General features: G+C 34.4%; 3 protein-coding genes and 1 long non-coding RNA gene across 6 annotated transcripts in view; 1 reads left to right on the top strand and 3 right to left on the bottom strand.

Moving 5' to 3' along the window:
- Positions 1-4,055: 4,055 nt before the first annotated feature.
- Positions 4,056-7,490, bottom strand: LOC111443403 (amino acid transporter AVT6A-like). The gene is made up of 5 exons (XM_023081205.1): positions 6,735-7,490; positions 6,477-6,629; positions 5,791-5,994; positions 5,185-5,650; positions 4,056-4,563 (listed from the first exon to the last, which is right to left on the bottom strand). Exons 1-5 carry the CDS (start codon positions 7,135-7,137, stop codon positions 4,431-4,433), a joined length of 1,359 nt encoding a protein of 452 aa, XP_022936973.1. The 5' UTR covers positions 7,138-7,490; the 3' UTR covers positions 4,056-4,430.
- A 585-nt stretch (positions 7,491-8,075) lies between these two features.
- On the bottom strand, positions 8,076-9,732 carry LOC111443296. The gene is made up of 4 exons (XM_023081058.1): positions 9,417-9,732; positions 9,143-9,338; positions 8,938-9,024; positions 8,076-8,417 (listed from the first exon to the last, which is right to left on the bottom strand). Exons 1-4 carry the CDS (start codon positions 9,632-9,634, stop codon positions 8,265-8,267), a joined length of 654 nt encoding a protein of 217 aa, XP_022936826.1. The 5' UTR covers positions 9,635-9,732; the 3' UTR covers positions 8,076-8,264.
- A 358-nt stretch (positions 9,733-10,090) lies between these two features.
- Positions 10,091-17,787, top strand: LOC111442598 (squalene monooxygenase-like). 3 transcript variants are annotated; one of them, XR_002710327.1, is made up of 9 exons: positions 10,091-10,553; positions 12,168-12,279; positions 12,478-12,652; positions 14,219-14,387; positions 14,542-14,760; positions 14,833-15,108; positions 15,635-15,913; positions 17,377-17,554; positions 17,586-17,787. XR_002710327.1 is itself a non-coding variant. In XM_023080029.1 (8 exons), the coding sequence occupies exons 1-8, from the start codon at positions 10,323-10,325 to the stop codon at positions 17,482-17,484; spliced, it is 1,569 nt and encodes a 522-aa protein (XP_022935797.1). In that variant the 5' UTR covers positions 10,091-10,322; the 3' UTR covers positions 17,485-17,787. The 3 variants fall into 3 exon arrangements, 2 of the variants coding, with proteins under 2 accessions (XP_022935797.1, XP_022935798.1); XM_023080029.1 differs by having other exon boundaries at positions 17,377-17,787; XM_023080030.1 differs by lacking the exons at positions 17,377-17,554; positions 17,586-17,787 and having other exon boundaries at positions 15,666-15,838.
- LOC111442604 overlaps positions 17,270-18,879 on the bottom strand; it is a 6,533-nt gene continuing 4,923 nt past the window's right edge. Inside the window, exon 4 of the long non-coding RNA XR_002710328.1 lies at positions 17,270-17,645. This is a non-coding gene — a long non-coding RNA (uncharacterized LOC111442604). The remainder of the gene's footprint in view (positions 17,646-18,879) is intronic.

Below are 18,879 nucleotides of genomic sequence, written 5' to 3'. Positions count from 1 at the left end.
AAAAAAAAAAAAAAAAAAAAAAAAAAAAAAAAAAAAAAAAAAAAAAAAAAAAAAAAAAAAAAAAAACCCAGTGCACGTTCTTTCAAGTCAAATCATAAACCTTATGAAAACGATCTGTTTTACTGGGATGAGAAAGCGGGAATCAAAAAATTCCAGAGATCTTGTTTCTTTCTTCAAATCCCTATCTCATTAAACTCCAAAAATATTATTCGCAAATGGCAGATTGAATTATATCACGGAGTTTCCCCCCTATAAGAATTTGAAGAAATAAATAAATAAATAATACAATTCAATTATTTGCTCAGAATATTAAAACCACTATTCAATTAACCCTCCTAAGGTAAATACTTCACTGTAATTGCTTCCTTTTATTTACTTTTACAGTGAGAAAGAATACTTACAGAGATAAGCGAGCAATTACAGCCTACAGGGACAGGGATTCTTTGCGACCCATTTTTATGTTCTAGGGTGGCCCTCTTCGCTTCTTAATAAATCAAAAGGACTAACCTTTTAGCCTTTTCAATTTGGTTCTTTATCGTAAATTTACCATCTAGCCCTCACCCACAGCGCGTCCTATACAAGTGGATAATGCTCTAAAATTTATTTCATTTGAGTATTAACTCGTTCACAGAGGATCACACGCCAGCACTGCAGCTGCAGGGGCAGCTGTAATAATTTTTCGAATATATTCGACTTTCCTAATTTGCCCTCTTACCAGATTAATGCACCGACAATTTTTAGTCAAACCAGTGCAAACCGAAATGAGGGCATTATCGGGATTTTGATAAAAAAGAATCATGATAATATTAAAGGTTCTACTTTTTTGTAATACTAAATTACAAAATAATATAAATATATATATGCACCATAACTTTACTGATTCGTTTAAAAATAGGTATTCATTTAAAATTGCAATGTTGCTTTTAATACTTCATAAATATTTTTAAATTATCATTAAAATGAATTTAATTAGAATTTTAGATACTTAAAGTATTGGCAATATTTGAGTCCCACTTTTTATTTAATATTCTAATTTATTTATATTTTAATTACAAGTTTAAAGTATTAATTATACGAACTAAATTAATAAAATGTTCTTAAAATTTGCACTTCCTTAAGCTTCAAATGAAAATTTAAAAATACCCATACTTCGGCGAATCAAGACCAGGCAGCCTAAAGTGGGATCGCATCAGGCTTTGTCTTAAGATCCAGCTGATGGAAAAGTAAAGGTTGATGTGCGTCTGAGATGTGTTTTCACAAGCGGTATCACGAGAATTCGTACTAATAGGATATACCGGAACATTCCCCGATCTAACCTTACAAACTCAGTAATTCACGTGGGAAAAGTAAGAGCGGCTTCATGATAAGGGGTAAAACCGACATTTAACTGCAGAAATATTCAAATTTTGAAGAGGCTGTTTTGAACCAAACAAATTTTTAAAAACGATTCCTTTATGTTTGGTAAATTACTATTTTACTCCCTCAATTTTGATTTTACTTTCCTTCTCATAATTTCATTATTTCAAAGTTTCTTTAGAATTTGAAACTATTCCTTTAAAATTATTTTGTTTAAAAAAATTGTGTATTTATCCAACAATACCCTTACTACAAATATTTGAATACTTTACATATGAGAATAATCTACATTATTCATTTTTATACAAGAACTCATATATTAATTTAATATAATTTGAGTTATGTTATTATTAACTTAAAATTTTGAAATGGTTCAATTTAGTCCATGAAATTTCAATAAATTTTAAATTAAGTTCCTATAATTTTAATAAATGTTAAATGTTATTTTATAAATTTTATTTTTTAAAAAATGGTTAAATAATAATGATAATTTCATGTAAGAAAAGATAACACATTTATAAATATAGTTTTACCACCTTATAAAGGGATACACATAGATACTATGTTTTTTTTTTACATTAAAAAAGGTTTTTTTATGAGAAGAAATCAATGATTAGAATTAAAAAAAAAAAAAAGTATATAGAAATTTCAAAATAATTAAATAGATGACCTTGAGATAAAAAAAGAACAAAAAATCATTATAAAATAGGAAATTTAGCGGAATATGTTTGGTCAAAATCAATTATACGAGAATCGCAATCCAATAACGTTTTCATTTAACTTATCTAAAATCACTTTTCAATTTTATTTTTATCCCCAAAACACGTGCATAACGTTTGTCTAAGAAAATGCCAAATTTTATGACAATTTGTCTTTCAAATTCAATCCTATCCTTTCATATATTATCTTCTTTTGTGTTAATTTTCTTTAATTCTTTTTAACTTTAAAATTAAAATTTATCAGATATTAATCTACAGTCTATAAAAAAATAGTAATAATAATAATAAAAAATAACACGGTCTAATAATAGAATTATCATCAATTATTTAAAAACCCTTCCAATTATATACTACTCCCAAATACAAGTAGTTTCGAGGGTAAACTCGACATTTAACACAAAAAAATCTAAAATTTGTATATTTTTTAATTTCAATTAATATTGAATTCTAACTACCGCGCTCCTAAACATAGTAATAAAATAACGAAAAACATATTATTTCCACAAAGCTTTTCGCCAACTTACAAAATTGTCCTCAGTAAGAATCGGCATTGTCATCCTAAAGGGGGGTATTGTCGTCCATAGAGCCATTTTGATTACAAACAGCCTGGACACCACAGCCGGCGGTCGTGCGCTCGGGTATTTGCCCGCAATTTCCGCTTTCAAAAATCACACTAAATTAATCAAATATTCTTTTTTAAAATTTATTGTATTTTTTTCCCTTTCGTTTTACAGGTTAGGTAAGCAGCTGATTAGGATGTCACCCAATTATATTTAAAAAAAAAAATGGTGCTGATGGGATAGTTCCATTAAACAAAATAATTATAAATGTAAAATAAATAATCATAAATATAACATTATTAAAATGTTTATTAATCCATCATACAATAATCCCTGGTTTATAATTCTTATCTTTTGCATCCTAAAATTATTTTTTATATCATATTTGTGTTCAGTCAATTTATAAACAAAGCTAATATTAATAAGAAGACTTTTATATATATATATATATATATATATATATATATATAACATTGTTTCAGGCAGATACAATGATCATGGAACCGACAAAAGTAATTCTCAACGTGTGGTGGTCGCGGAGAGGCCCCAGTGTTTTAAAATGAAATGGGACATCTCCCTTTGGCCCTCTTTTTTGTGTGGACTTTATTTAAAATTCTAATTAATTATACCTAAAATCAACGGTCAATTAATTATCTCACCTGGATTATAATCTAAAAATATTTCAATGCTTTTGTGGGATTAAAAATTATTATTTGATAACAAACAATTGACGCGTTATCCATAAGAAACAACGTCATAGCATAATAATAAAAAATTCGCCAAAAAAAAATGCAGCAATTTCATTCTTAGTTGTAATTTATGAATATAAAATTATTTATTTTGGAGAATAAATTGACTGGCGTCGTAATTGCAAAAAAAATATATTATAAAAGTTGTTTCAGATTTATGACTCAATAATGCAAGAAAACGTGCAAATCTTTGCCAACCGCCATTTACAATGTATCCTTCTCAATTATTTCTCGATTTCCCTTTTTTCCACCATCTTCCTGAATCAGAAATCTTTATTTGAAAATTATCGCAACAATAATAATAAGTATTTAATTACTATGGTAAATTGAAACATGAAATCACACCTTAGTTAGATAAGGAAACAAAACATTAGTTATAAGAGGTGAAAACCTATCCATAGCAGATGTATTTTGAAAACCTTAAAGAAAATCTTTAGAAAGAAATACCAAAGAGAACGATATATGATAGTGATGGACTTGAGGTATTATAAATGGTATTAGAGCTAGATATCTGCTGGTAAAATGAGTGCCAATAAATTTGCTGATTGGAGAGATACTACGTATTTATTTATAAGGGTGTGAAAACATGCTCGCCAACTCATAGTGAAAATTGGGAAAAAAAAAATCTAATTGGTAAAATAAATATTGGAAGCTCTTTCCTCGTCAGTAGCTTGAATCCATTACACCACTACACTTATTGTATGCCAAAAACAAAAATCTGCTACTTACTGGACCCAGAAATTGAGTGCACAAGGGAGGTGACAGTAGAGAGAGTGTGCATCTTGGGCCACTCAACGGCCATGGGAGTGAGGCCGAATGAAGATCTTTCAGACACACCACCTTGTGGTTTAATTAACAAGTGTTCCCACAAAATATAAAGCAACATTTGGTTATATGGTTGTTACAAACTAGTCCCAAGGCAGCCTGGCTAATGATGGGTCGAAAAATCTAAAAAAATGGATCTTCGTTGCAGCTCTGATGATGACATCGAGCCTCCATCCTTTGAAGGAAGGGTGGGTATGAACAAAATGGTTCCTTCTTCTACGTCAAGCGCGTTTCTCGACCACGTAAGTACTGTAGATATCGCTGGAGATTGCAGCCGTACTTGACAAAACAGCTAGTAGGAACATTAACCATGCTATCACCCTGTCCTTATTTGATGCAATCCCACAAGTGTCCCTGCGCAGCAATGTCATGTCAACAAACTAGGAAACTAATTAATATGAGTGTCAAAAGCCCTCTCTAACTTCGAAAAACAGATCGAATAAGGATGATAACGAAACATTTTTTATAAGGATGTATTTTAAATTTTTTTTTGAGGGGAAGTCCGAAAGGAAAAGCTCAAAGAGACAATATCTGCTAGCAGTGGATTTGGGCGGTTACAAATGGTATCAGAGCCAGACACCGAGCGACATGCCAGTGAGGAGGCTGAGCCCAAGGGTGGACTCAAGAGGATGTGCCAGTAAAGAAGTTGGGTTCCGAATGGGGTGAATTGAGGGGTCCCATATCGATTGGAGAGAAGAACAAGTGCCAACTAATACACTGGGTTCCGAAGGTGGGTGAATTGTGAGATCTCACATCAGGTGTGGTTGAGGAAGAGAACGAGACATTCTTTATAAGGGTGTATAAACCTCTCCTAACCTTGAGGGGAAGCCCGAGAGGAAAAACTCAAAGAGGACAATATCTACTAGCGGTGGACTTAAGTTATTAGTAATCTAATATTACAGTAGGTTGATGGGTTTCGGTAAATTTAATTAGATCATGCTTCAACAATTATCGATGCTTCAACAACTCGATTACCTGAGGACGAGAGCGGCGGGAAATATGAACCCAACAGAGATGGCAGCGGTGGCTCCAGTGAGCTGAAAGGCATCCCAGATGCTGGGAACAAAGTTAGCTCCAATGAAGATGAAACTCATGAGAGCTACGGTTATTGAGAAGAATCGTCGGTTATTGAAAGCAATAGGTATGGCACAGGGAAACAGCAGACCATCAACGTTGAGGCGAAGGGAGAAGAAAACAATTGGAAAAACAAGCATCAGGTGGATGCCATAGCTCACCCTCACAACATCATCAAGCAACGAGCTGTATGGAAGTCCAAGATCTCCATCGAAATTGGCAAGGACATCATCCAACGTTTGGTCTCCAAACAGGATAAATCCGAAGAAGCTCGTCGCGATATATAACGACGAGCATATTCTTAGAGATGTTCGAACTATTGACTTCATTTGTGTCGGATCTTTCAGCTCATTCTCAATCGGGAGAACTGCAAAAAAAATGCAAACATAATATTTAGAATGGCTTTCCAAATGCTTATAAACACGTTTTTAAATGTTAAAAAGAGACCCAAATAAGATGTTTATGCTAACAACATTGCTATTATTATAAAACAAGACACGATCTTACCATTATGGTGACAGATATAGGCAGTGACTAGAATTGGAACAGTGGTAAAAAGTTGCCAAAATGATGCCTGATCGATAAGTTCAGGCATCAGTCGCGGCATTCCAATACTCCCATCCATCAATTTTGCAATGGATACTCCAGCAGTGATTGCCACGAAGACAATGGCCAAGCCCACTGATAAAGATGATGTGTATCTCAAGGAATCTAGCAAAACCAACATTCATCATAAAAGTGAGTACAAATGACCAAACAATTTCCAGTTTGAAGCCCAGTTGACAGTAGAATATAAAGCACAAAATGATCTACTTGGAATAACTTTTTAAGGACAATTTGCTGTTCATTCCCACAATTTTAAACTCCAACTAGCTTATATTTGATAGATTTCAGAAGTTACGTATTGTCGTCGGCCTCACGATTTTAGAACGCGTCTCTCTATTATAGAGAGGATCTAGCCCTACACCGACCAGTGTCTTGCACCGTCCAGTAACTAGTTCAGATACTATTTGTAACCGTTCAAATCCATCGCTAGCAAAGTTGCATATTGTCGCGTACTTAACTGCTAGCTTTTTGGAGGGCCTTTGCATAAAGCGACTAAGGGAGCAAAGCCATTGGAAATTGAAACGGTCCTACTGACCTAATTGTAAAAGCAACCAATGATATGCGGCTGAAAATAGAGGGTATCATACCTACGCGTTTGAAGGAGATTAGAGGCGCAAAAATTAGAAGCGTGGTAAACAGCATCAAGGATATGCGGCTGGTCCACCAATGTTGACCGAACCATTCTTCCATCACGCCCTTATGGTGGACGTTATTTGTGGTTGTTCCCGAAAACACATCGCCTTCAAGAAAGGAGATTGAAAGCAGTTAGAAAATTCCCAATTATAATACACAAAATGTTACGATGCAAAAATCATGTGATTCTGAAGGGGAATAAAGGGACCCACCGATGATGATCATGTAGACGATGAGCATACCCAAGTTATTGACCACGATGCAAACCTGCAAGAGGGTCCGTCCGGCGCTTCCGAGAGAGTCGCCGACGGCGCCGGCGTACGTCGCGGATTTGGATGTCCGAGAGAATTTTAGGATAAAGTCAATTGACAACTCCGTCAATGTAGATCCGAGGATGATCATGAGTAAGCCCGGAATTAGACCTAATTGCTTCACGGCGGCCGGGAGAGCCATGATACCAGCCCCGACGATGGTGCTCGAGAGGTTGAAGACGGCGCCGGAGAACGATGCGCCCTCTAACCCTTCCAGAGGCTCCTGATGGTCGTATTTTTCAGGGAGTAGGGACTTTCTAGGGCTCCGCCGGTACTTTCTGTCGGCGGCAACGATAATCGTCATTTTTCGCCGGGATTGGATTCGGCCGCCGTTCTCTGGAAATTTGGAGAAAATTAGTCGGGTCGCCGGTGCGTTTGTGTTAAAATGGATATTGAGCTCTTACAGAGACATTAACGCGGGAACCAACGTGGCCTGGGGCTGTAGGTGGAGCCAATGAGTTGTACCCACTTGTACAAATTGAACGCGGGTGGGCCCCGCAGCCTTGGCTTCAATTCAACGGTTTTCTCTTGTACGGTATTGGTTTGCCGAATCATTTCGGCAAAGAACAGACGGGGAACTCTTGCGCTACATGCCTGTTACCGGAAGCAAGAGAAAGACTAATGAAGACAGGACACCTACCCAACAACTGCCGGAGTCTCCTCTCTGTTCAACTTCACTGTCAAAAATGGTCATCAATCCTTTTTAACGAAAAATGGTCACCGGCCGTTTAGACGCCTCCATCTCTACGTTATAGTAGACTATTGTGAGGTCAATAGTCTAGATGATTCCATAATTTTAAGATTTTTTCGTTTCTTTTTGTCAATTGAGCTATTAATGGTATTTTAGTCATTTCATAAATCCTAGCCATTTGTTTTATAAAAAAGAAGTGGTTTGACCATATTTTGAAAGGCTACGTTAAATTTAGTCATTTATGTCTTTAGTCCTATTATTTATTTATTTATGTCATTTTGAAATTCCGTTCAATTGGAGTTAAGTCTATAGAGATATTAAATGGATTAAATGGATGATTTAGGCTCACATTGACTAAAATAAATTATTTATATTTATATTTATATTTTGTTAATCAACAATTTTCCCATAACGATTAAAATCACTTTTACAAAATGTAACTAAGTACCCTAAGGATTTGTTTGAATTAAGTTACCAAGTGCTTAAAAACACGACAGACTTAAAAAAAAAAAAAAAAAAACTCATTAAGCATTAGAACATCAATCCAAACATGTCAAAAGTCCTCAAATTTACATTCAAAAGTAAAATATTTGTAAAGAAGTTTTAAATAAGCACTTGAAACTGGTCCCAAATCTATGGAAGAAGAGCAAGTTTGATAAATGAGCTGTTAGGCAGCGCCCCAACTAAAGAGAAAAGGGGGACGCGAGAACCTCATGCTCCTTCACTTGGACCAGCTGAAATCAAGTTTTCCTCTTTCTTTTGGAGCCTGTTTTGCCTCCATTCTTGGAACCTAATTGTGATTGCGAACCCTTCACCTTTTCCCCTATTGCCGTACTCCACAAAGCCCTCTCTACATCAGATGGCGTGAAAATTTGTCCTTCTGAGCTTAATTCCTGCAAATGATCATCATCCTTAAAGAAACAGTTGAATTAGGCAACCGCCTTGAATAATTAGAACGATTGACTTTAGGCTGAGCTTGTATAGCTCGTGCCTTCTTTTATTCCACATTCCAACGTTGTTAATCTTACAAAGTATATAAACCCATATATATATATATGAATCTAGAATTTATGCTAAATACAGATCTAGACATGTTAACCCTACATTTTTTTAACTTATGGTTGCATATTATGCACTCAAATTTTCTAAACTCAGTTTGAAACACCACTTCAATTTCAGAATGCTAAACTCAAATCATGGCTTTGAGGCACAAATCTTTGCAGAGCTAAGGTCGTTAGAAATTCAAAACATAGCAGGGCAATGTCAATTTGAAGACAGAAGGAAAGGAAGAAATTGATCCCTGAAAGGATAGGAACAGAAATGCGTCTCGATTTGTTGGGTTCTGGAAATGAACTTAATTTCTACACATGATACACAAAACAAGGGGCTTGATAGGAGTTATAGCTAACAGACCTTGGCTTTATCTTGCAACTTTTTTGCGAAGGATAGGTATTGCTTCAATGAATAATCCTTGGAGTTGCCAAGAGCCGCTTCCATAGCCTACTTCCTCACCATCACAAGTTAGAAATCTAAGCGCGTAACAAATTTTCAAAACTCAAATGGCAGAAATCAATGGTTATTGATAATCTAATTGCATCAATATTTATCCTGATTTCACCTCGTCGGACATGAAAGGCGCAACATCCGGCGCGTAGGCGGCCAGAACCGCCGAGGCAGTAGCCGGACCGACGCCTTTGAGCGGAGTAAGCTCAGATACGGCTTTGGAAATATCAGGAAGGCATTGGAAGGCCTTCTGAGAGGCCAATTTGACGAGCGATTCATCCAACGATGAAACAAAGTCCAATAGCCGCGGCCTGAAATTCGTAAACTAATTGTCAATAAAATCGATAGGCAACCTAAATGAAGAGTAAGAGAAACAGAGCAGTGGTCACCTCCATTTTCCGCGAGTGAGCTTCCATTGCATAAGTTTTGAGAGCTCGGAAGTAGTGATGTAAGGGCTAGGGTTTCGCTTGTGGAGAAGAGGAGGGAGTTCGTTCCGGTAAAATTCATCCAGAGAAACCAAATTCGGCTTGCCTAAGGCTTCGATTCGAGAAGGATAAGAAGAAAGAGCTTCACTCCAGAGGCCTGGATCGGAGTGTGAAAACTCCATTGCAGCTTATGGGACGTTGCCGCTCCACTCTTCACGGGCGTTTTTTCGCGGCTGCAATGCAACTCTTGGTCTTGGCGGGGTTTTCGGGATTCATAACATTCGATAATTAGCCAGGTAATTGTATAAAAATTGATTATATGCATAATTTAATAGATATTAATGATGTAATATTTCAATATTGCCACTATTGGTTTTAAAAAAGCTCGCCTATTAATATTTAAATTATGAATTTGATTTTTTTTTATTTTTATAAAATGTCTAATAACTTAAAAAAGTATGTATCTAGTGTGTAAAAGAGGAAAGAAATAGAGAAAATAGATATGGTACAAAATTAGGAGTTCCAGTGCTGGCAGTCGGGCGCACGTTAGTATCGTGTAGGTTAATTCTGAAGACACATCCTATATAAAGCCTTATGGCCCTCACATATTTTGTCTTTCTTTTCTCTCCTTTAGATGCCTACAAAAAGCGTCCAGTTTCCTAGGGAGTTTTTGGGCTTTCGTTAAGCAACTCGGTCGTTGTCGCAAAATTTTGCCAGCGGAGAGAGATACGCGCAGAGGAATTTATTACTAATAGACGAAGAAAAAGGGAGGGAACTCGGAGGGCCACAGGAGGGAGAGTTATCGTTGTTGTCATCGTCGCCGTCGCATTGGCGGTCTCTGTGAGGTTGCTGGATCTGTACTCGGAAATAATGATGGATCAGTGCGCGTTAGGCTGGATTTTGGCCTCAGTTGTGGGAGCCGCGGCGCTATATTTCTTGTTCGGCAAGAAAAACTGTGGAGCTTCGAATGAACGGAGGCGTGAGAGCCTAAAGAATATCGCTACCACGAATGGAGAATGCAAACCGAGTAACAGCGACGGCGACATTATCATCGTCGGAGCCGGAGTCGCCGGATCCGCTCTTGCCTATACTCTCGCCAAGGTAATCCTGTACTTCTGATTTTCGTCCTCTTTCGTTATTCTCAAACATACGCTCTCTGTTGTTGAACTTTTGCACATTATGCGTTTGGAGATTGATTGTTTCACTTAAGAAATGTTAATGTGGAAAATCGCATTCGATTGATTACTAAAATTCATTATGATGTAGTTAGGTATGTCCGCGTTATAGCTTGCCATTACCGCGCACAAGGAAGTATCACCGGTACTTTGTTAAGTCAGTATAATTATTTTACGCTCTGTTATCGCGTATGTGTCGTATCACAGATTGATTGTACTTTTATTTGATTACTTCTTTCGAAACTCAACCGAAGTATGGACTAGAATTATGTGTAAATCTAACACAAAGTTAATTGTATCGTGCACAAGGAAATATCACCCGCTCGTTGTTAAAGCAGTATAATCATTTTATGCTCTGCTCTCGCTTACGTATTGTATTACAAATTGAACGTACTTTTATTTGATTACTTCTTTCAAAACTCAACCGAGTTATGCACTAGACTTATGAGTAAATCTAATACAAATTTATTGTACCGAAGGCCAAATATTCTCAATCGAAAGTTGTTTTGTTATTTCATTTATTGTCTCGAGTTTATACTCCGTGGATAAGCATTTCAGATTATTAAGAGTGATATACTTCCAAGAGGAGTTATCTTCTCATCCGGTGGTTGTGCGTAGCCGGATTCTAAAGTTCGATTGCTTGTTTCAGTTTTCTTCTTGAACGAAACACTTACTGTTGGCACTTTTGATAAAAATGCCTGATCATGTCAATACATGTTTGTTCATTTTTATTTTTATTTCAGATTTCTCGAATACTTCCTTACACGTGATGAAATGAAATCAAAATCTCGAATGTAGATGATTTTGGAAGTTTTAGTGTTTTGAGAGTGTTCTTTTTTTCTTCTAAATATTCTGAGAGCTGTTTAAGTTTTTACTAACTGAATCTCTCTCAAGATGTTTTAAGGTTTTCGTTATACATAAATCTTAATGGAAAAAAAGGAGGAGAAGGAGAACGCTTAAAAGAGGTGGAACTTTTGAGAAAACGATTGGAAGAAAACTGTTTCATTCCAATAACAAAATATAGAGCCCTATACACGTCTTGAGATAATTCAAAGATTTTCCTTAGTACTTAATATTTTGCTGATTAATGTAGATGACTTCCCTTAATATTTTGCTGTCAATTGTGGAGGCTAAAAAAGAAAAAGAAAGTCCAATTGAAAAGGAAAATGGACTTGTTATCTGCAAACAGTCTGCTTTGTCAACGTGTCAAGATTGGCCGTCGGCACTTTTTGGTTGTTCAGGCCATGAAAATATATATGCCAAAAAGCTGGTTCATGTATCTGGAGACTACATGAAAACGAATTTCTACTGTGTTCATCTCATTAACATTTGTTCTCGTAGTTGTACACTCGAGTAGATGGATTTTATTTTTGACACTCCTTGTTTATAGTCGATCTGTCAGCACATGTATTTGTTGAAAGTTTTGAATAATGAATGAACAATCGTTTAGTTATTTTCTCTGTGTTGAAGGATTTTTTTCCTATATTTACCCAACTTTAGCCCGTGAATGTTATATGTTTAAGTTATTTTTTTAATGCAGGATGGTCGTCGAGTACATGTGATCGAAAGAGACTTGACTGAGCCGGATAGAATTGTTGGTGAATTATTACAACCAGGAGGCTACCTAAAGTTAACAGAGTTGGGACTTGAAGGTTGGTTTATTTCATCAATATCAAATGGTTGTTTCTTGTAGAGGATTTTCTCCCGTGCCTTTGAGCAAACTAGAATTGGTTGTTGATATTCTGTATCCTATGCAGATTTGTAGTTGATATTCTGTATCCTTGTAGAGGACTTCTCCCGTGCCTTTGAGAAAACTAGAATTGATTGTTGATATTCTGTATCCTATGCAGATTGTGTAGATGATATTGACGCGCAACGAGTGTACGGTTATGCCCTCTTTAAGGATGGGAAGGATACTAGACTCTCCTACCCCCTGGAAAAATTTCACTCGGATGTGTCTGGAAGGAGCTTCCACAATGGGCGCTTCATTCAGAGGATGCGTCAGAAGGCCGCAACTTTGCCCAAGTAATTCCCTTCTATCTGTTTTGTCATTATTGATTCTGTAGTGTATACACTCCCAAACTAAAATTACCATAAACTAAAAAAAAAAAAAATTAAAATAGCCTTGTTAGTTTTGGATGAAATCGGTCTTTGAACTTTCTAAAGTTTCAATAATACTCTAAAATTAAAAAAAGTTCCATAATATCCTTACCATTAGTATATGATGGAAATTGTTAATACCTCCTTTGAAAAATACCTATAATAATACCTATGAACTTTTAAAGTTGCATTAATTGCTTTTAACCTTTCAATATGATAAATTTCTTTGAAGTTATCTTGAGTTTGAGAGAACCAATTGAAAACAACTCGTATAAATATCCTCGTTTTTCTTTTCACATAGATACTCTTATTTTTGTCTCCCTTTGTCCAATTTTTACACCCATTCTCAGCAACCGAATAGAATAAAAACTACCAGTTAAAGCATAAACTCCTATCAAATACAAAAAGTGTCAATGAAGGATTATCATTTTCGATCATGGAGAACCTTCTTAACTGATCATAAACAAATAAACTAATTTGAACCGCAGAAAAGAAAAATCGTTGAAGTCTTCATTGCTACAAATTTGGTAGTGCACACTTTTTTTTCTCCTATCCGTTCTTCTCAAAACTAAGACTCAAATTCTTAACATATTTCTTTTTTTGTGCATTAAACTCAAGTAACGTATTAACAATCAATTACTATGTACAACCATCTTAAGTTCGAAGGTCTCTTGTTGGTTCTATTATTATGTTTCTTCTTGCTATAGCTCATGTACCTTAACTGAATGAGGTAGTTTTAGAGATTGGAGACTGAAAAATGGGAAGTAAGAGGGTACTGAAGAAGAGAGGGTAAGAAGCTGAAGAAAGATGGGGAAATTTTAGGCCATTGAAGTGGAGAGAAAGGAAATAGAAAAGAAAGGTGATACAGAGTAGAAAAACTGTTTCCGTGTTCATATACTAATGGTAAGGATTTTTTTTTTTTTTTTTTGAAGGTTTAAGGATACTAATGCAACTTTTAAAACTTTAGGGATATTTTGATTTTTGTCTATATATTAATAGTAAGAATATTTTTTAATTACCTCTTAAAGTTTGAAGGTATTATTGAAACTCTTGAAAATTTAGAACTTTTTAAAAACAAAATACAACGTTTAGATACGTTTGCTAATTTAAATTTGAATCCTACATAAATTTGATTGGTGCAATCAAACTTCAATAACAGTTACAGTTTTTGTCATTTTGCTCCATGATCGACCATGCTTGTTTGCGGATTTGACAGAGAAGTCATATTTATGTAGTAAATGCTGGTGTAGTGATATACTAGCCCTGGGATTCACATTTTTTTCTAAAACTCTTATGGAACTTCCTTCATTGTTGAGAGTTTAGATTAAATCTTCATAATCTTCTAATGTGTCGCTCCTGTAATGTACAACCTTATAATAAGATTGAGTCGATAATTGTACTAGTACCTTTCTTTTCATTAAGTATTGGTATCGTGCTTTGTTTAGGAGTTATTATATATTCCTTCATTAATTTGTTCCTCCACCTTTCTAGTGTGCGCTTGGTGCAGGGAACGGTCACATCTCTGCTCGAGAAAAATGGTACTATTAAAGGTGTGCAATACAAAAACAAATCTGGCCAAGAGACGACAGCATATGCACCTTTGACCATTGTTTGTGATGGGTGCTTTTCAAATTTGCGACGCACTCTTTGCAATCCTAAGGTGCGAACACTCTTCAATTCTTGATAATCGAAGATTCATGTTCTGCTGATTATCATATCTATCTAATTCAAAGCCAATAGTTAGATAAATTTATGTTAAAAACAAAGATTTTGTTCCATATGCCGAGAAGATTTTAAATACGAATCTTTTCCAGGTTGATGTTCCCTCTTGTTTTGTTGGTCTCGTACTCGAGAATTGTGACCTTCCTTACGCAAATCACGGACATGTGATACTAGCAGACCCTTCTCCCATTTTGTTCTATCCCATTAGCAGTACAGAGATCCGCTGTCTGGTGGATGTGCCTGGTCAGAAAGTTCCTTCCATTTCAAACGGTGAAATGGCAAACTATTTGAAGAATGTTGTTGCTCCTCAGGTGCGTATATACTCCTAATTCTTTTTCCATAATCTCATCTGTGAATGACCATGTGAAGTTTGTCATACACAGATTCCTCCTCAACTTTATGATTCATTCATAGCTGCTATTGATAAGGGTAACATAAGAACAATGCCAAATAGAAGTATGCCAGCAGATCCATATCCTACCCCCGGAGCCCTATTGATGGGCGATGCATTCAATATGCGTCACCCTCTAACTGGCGGCGGAATGACCGTCGCTTTATCTGACATCGTTGTCCTTAGAGATCTTCTCAAGCCTCTGCGTGATCTGAATGATGCACCCAGTCTCTGCAAGTATCTTGAAGCATTCTACACGCTCCGTAAGGTTAGTACTCAGTTTATCTGCTTTTTTGTTTCCTTTTTCTTGGATAAATAAACGGCAAACCCCCAATTTTACCTTTTAGTACAACCATTTTCTCTTAAAATATATGTTAGAAAAAGGTTTTTCAAAGTTTGCATATGGTGATTTGGTCACATCTCATACATTCATATAAAAATAACAAATATGTATATTTTTCTTACTACATATTTTTTCTTGAACGGAATATTTAAATCAATCTTTTTACCAAGTTCACTTACGGAAGATTTAATATCAAGTTACTTTAGCAACTAAGTTTATTAAGATTATATAGTTATTATGTGAGAATAGCAAAATCTGCACAAATTATCGCGAATGATCACAAATATATATAAAAAAGACTTTAGTATCTAAATCATTTAAGAACTACACTAAACACATTAAATTGGCAATTCTTCCAAAGGTACTAAAAGAAAAAAGTTCAGATAGCCAATCCCAAACAATCACCAAGTTATCTACATGTAATGAGTTTGTTTTATTTATGTAATTGTAGCCAGTGGCTTCGACAATAAACACATTGGCAGGTGCCCTTTACAAGGTCTTTTGTGCATCACCGGATCAGGCTAGAAAGGAAATGCGTCAGGCTTGCTTCGATTATTTAAGCCTCGGTGGAATCTTTTCGAATGGACCAGTTTCTTTACTCTCTGGGTTGAACCCTCGCCCGTTGAGCTTGGTTTTCCATTTCTTTGCGGTGGCAGTATACGGCGTTGGCCGGTTGCTGATCCCATTTCCTTCTCCTAAACGCGTCTGGATCGGAGTCAGATTAATTTCGGTACGTACTCTTAACGCTGCTCCTTTATTTATTTATTTTGGAAACATTGAAAGCCAAGTCCATAAAACTTTAAAGCATTTATTTAAAAAAAAAAAAAAAAATTATTCAGTAGGATTTAATTATATCAAATCATTATTATAATCGATTCTGTTATCTAGGATGCTAAATTAACGTAGTCTAAGCTGGACAGAATCTAACACAATTTGACAAATATTGCCTCTTATTTTGTATTAATGATAATAAATGTTCATAAAATATTTTGGTAATATAAAATGTAATTAGGTTTTTCATTGGAAATTTCGGAAAATGATTGATTAAAATTATTCTCATATTTCTTTTTCTGGAAGCACATCATTAAATACTAATCACTGTTTTCTCTACCTTCTCATAAAAAAGTTTTCGTAATCGCCATAAAAGTTGTTCCTGTGTTTATTATTATTATTATCATTATCATATATATCCAAAAATTGTTGGGCCTGTTTCAATTTTTTGTTTTCATCTTCTGTTTTTTATTTAACCATATATACGTTTGGTAAGTTTTTTCTTTTTCTATTTTCTTTTTTTTTAAAGTTGAGATGTGAAATAGAAATTACAAGGAGAAATTAAAGAGAAAAGGTTAAGATCGAGAGAGACTATTAATTAGAGAAAAAGGAAGAAATGTTACGAAAAGAAAAAAAAAAAGTTTTAAAGATAAAAAAATATGTGAATATTTGTCAGTAAGGGTGGAAGGTTAGAGAGATAAAAAAGCTACACATTAGAAAGTATAAGTAATAGAGAAATAAGAATTCTAGTGAAAAAATTTAGTTAAGAACAAAATTTAAGTGGTCATCAGATAATTTTTTTTAAAAAGGAAAATTCATGTTTCATGTTTTATTTGTTAATATTTGTTATTATTATTTTTGCTTATAAAATCGTGTTCAATTTTTTAACCATTCCCATCCAGGAAAAAACTATTTAAATGTTTTATTTGTTAATATTTTGTTAGTATTATTTTTGCTTATAAAATCGTGTTCAATTTTTAACCTTACCTTTCCCATCCAGGAAAAAACTATTTGAATGTTTTATTTGTTAATATTGTTATTATTATTTTTGCTTATAAAATCGGTGTTCAATTTTTAACCTTTCCCATCCAGGAAAAAACTATTTGAATGTTTTATTTGTTAATATTTTGTTATTATTATTTTTGCTTATAAAATCGTGTTCAATTTTTTAACCTTTCCCATCCAGGAAAAAACTATTAAACAGTTTGCTGAAGTTTCAGAACTTGAAAACATACATTTGAAAAATTATTTATTTATTATTTTTAAAATTTGACGAAGATCATTTAAAAAATATGCGATTCTACGAAAGTCATTCTTGAAATAAAAAATGGTTCTAAAATGCTTTAAATCATTTTTAGAGTGCTTGATAATCAATCCGTATGGCATTAGGATAGAAATCTAACCATTTTGCATGTCGTGTAGGGTGCATCGGCCATCATATTTCCTATCATCAAGGCTGAAGGTGTTAGGCAGATGTTTTTCCCCAAAACCATTGCAGCTTATTACAGATCTCCACCCGTTGTAAGATGACACTTGGATGATTGGATCAGGGGCTCTGGGGCTCTGGGGCAAACCATTTTGGCTCCAAAGATTTTCCTTCTAGCCGCAGATGCTCTTTTTCTTTCCAACGAAGTCAGTTGCCCCAACTAACCTAATTTGCTCCACTTGGGACGATTCAAGATGCTAATCCCCTCAGAAAAGCAAATCCCGCAAACGAATTAAAGAATTTTACAACAGTTAAAGAAAAGGTTAATCAGATTCAGGTTCCTAAAAAATGTATGTACAAGAATGTGCCAACGACTGAAATATTTAGTATATTCCTTACTTTCTAAATATACCTCCTAATTCCCAACAATTTTTTAGCTGTTAAAATAAAAATTTTAAATATTAGAATAGAAAAACATAAAAAAATTTAAAATTTGAAAAACAAATAACCTGCCAATTTTGGAATTATTCTTATAAAAACTAAAACCAATATTTCATCCAAATCCGGATGAAAGAATACCATTATAATTTCGATGATATGATATATTTTTTTTTTAAAGAACGCTATCAAATATATCTTTTATTCTCTAATTAAAATTTTAGTTAAAATTTGAAACCATGTCTATTTAGCTTTTCAAACTTTCACAAAGTTGAACTTCCATCTATTGACCAATTAAATTTTTTAGAAACCTATTAAACAAAAACAAATTAAAAAGACAAATTTCAAATTTCAAATTTGAGAGAAAAAAAAACTCATTCAAAGAAACTAGTTGTTTAAGAAAGATTTAAAGAAAATTTAAAGAAAAACCAAGTAGTTATCAACATACTTAAATTTTATTAAAAAAAAAAAGGCAGAAAAAACAAAACAAAAACTAATAATCAAATAAGCCTTGAATATTATATTTCGTAAGAGAATACTATGAATTAAAGATAAATATATGCAATGGAAATGCAATAGTTAAAGTCCTGTAGTTTGAATTGGCACAATATCTAATTAAGATTCAGATTTAATTAACTAATGCAGTGTCGAAAGCTTGCCTTTAGTCTGTGTTTGGTAAGCGGATTGTTCACTTCAAGCTACGACTATCAGATTGTTTTTGTCTTAGATTTAATGTCAGTCAATAAGATAAGTTGACATTCGAATTGGAAGGTAGATTTTTCATTGAGAACGAAAACACGTTCATATCCAAGGGTTAATGAATTTTCCAGGCAAAGTTTCCATTAATATATATAGCTTTTTGGTTAAAGGGTGACCTGTTGAACTTCCAATTCCAAATCCAATGTGATCATGACCTTGGAGGTGATTGCATCGGGTGAAACGCGATTTTTAGGCAGCTTGCTAGTCTCAAGTACCAAAGGCCTTCCTTAGGTTAATAAACTAGAAGCTTCTACATAAAATAAATTTTGAAAAAACGAAAAAAAAAAAAAAAAAAAAAAAAA

Source organism: Cucurbita moschata, unplaced genomic scaffold (assembly GCF_002738365.1).
Source record: "Cucurbita moschata cultivar Rifu unplaced genomic scaffold, Cmos_1.0 Cmo_Scf00005, whole genome shotgun sequence".
Classification (NCBI taxonomy): domain Eukaryota; kingdom Viridiplantae; phylum Streptophyta; class Magnoliopsida; order Cucurbitales; family Cucurbitaceae; genus Cucurbita; species Cucurbita moschata.
The sequence above is the reverse complement of the archived record's forward strand: the minus strand, read 5'-3'. Positions and strand labels throughout refer to the sequence as shown.

Excerpts from the sequence above, each read along its gene's own strand:
- LOC111443403 (XM_023081205.1), bottom strand. The coding sequence starts at position 7,137 with ATGACGATTATCGTTGCCGCCGACAGAAAGTACCGGCGGAGCCCTAGA. Across the intron at positions 5,995-6,476 it reads AATCTCCTTCAAACGCGTAG|ATTCCTTGAGATACACATCA; the intron begins GTATGATACCCT and ends TGGTTTTGCTAG. Across the intron at positions 5,651-5,790 it reads CTATATCTGTCACCATAATG|TTCTCCCGATTGAGAATGAG; the intron begins GTAAGATCGTGT and ends TTTTTTTTGCAG.
- LOC111443296 (XM_023081058.1), bottom strand. The coding sequence starts at position 9,634 with ATGGAGTTTTCACACTCCGATCCAGGCCTCTGGAGTGAAGCTCTTTCT. Across the intron at positions 9,025-9,142 it reads CGCCTTTCATGTCCGACGAG|GCTATGGAAGCGGCTCTTGG; the intron begins GTGAAATCAGGA and ends GTGAGGAAGTAG. Across the intron at positions 8,418-8,937 it reads AGTTGCAAGATAAAGCCAAG|GAATTAAGCTCAGAAGGACA; the intron begins GTCTGTTAGCTA and ends GATCATTTGCAG.
- LOC111442598 (XM_023080029.1), top strand. The coding sequence starts at position 10,323 with ATGATGGATCAGTGCGCGTTAGGCTGGATTTTGGCCTCAGTTGTGGGA. Across the intron at positions 14,388-14,541 it reads GCACTCTTTGCAATCCTAAG|GTTGATGTTCCCTCTTGTTT; the intron begins GTGCGAACACTC and ends AATCTTTTCCAG. Across the intron at positions 14,761-14,832 it reads AGAATGTTGTTGCTCCTCAG|ATTCCTCCTCAACTTTATGA; the intron begins GTGCGTATATAC and ends TGTCATACACAG.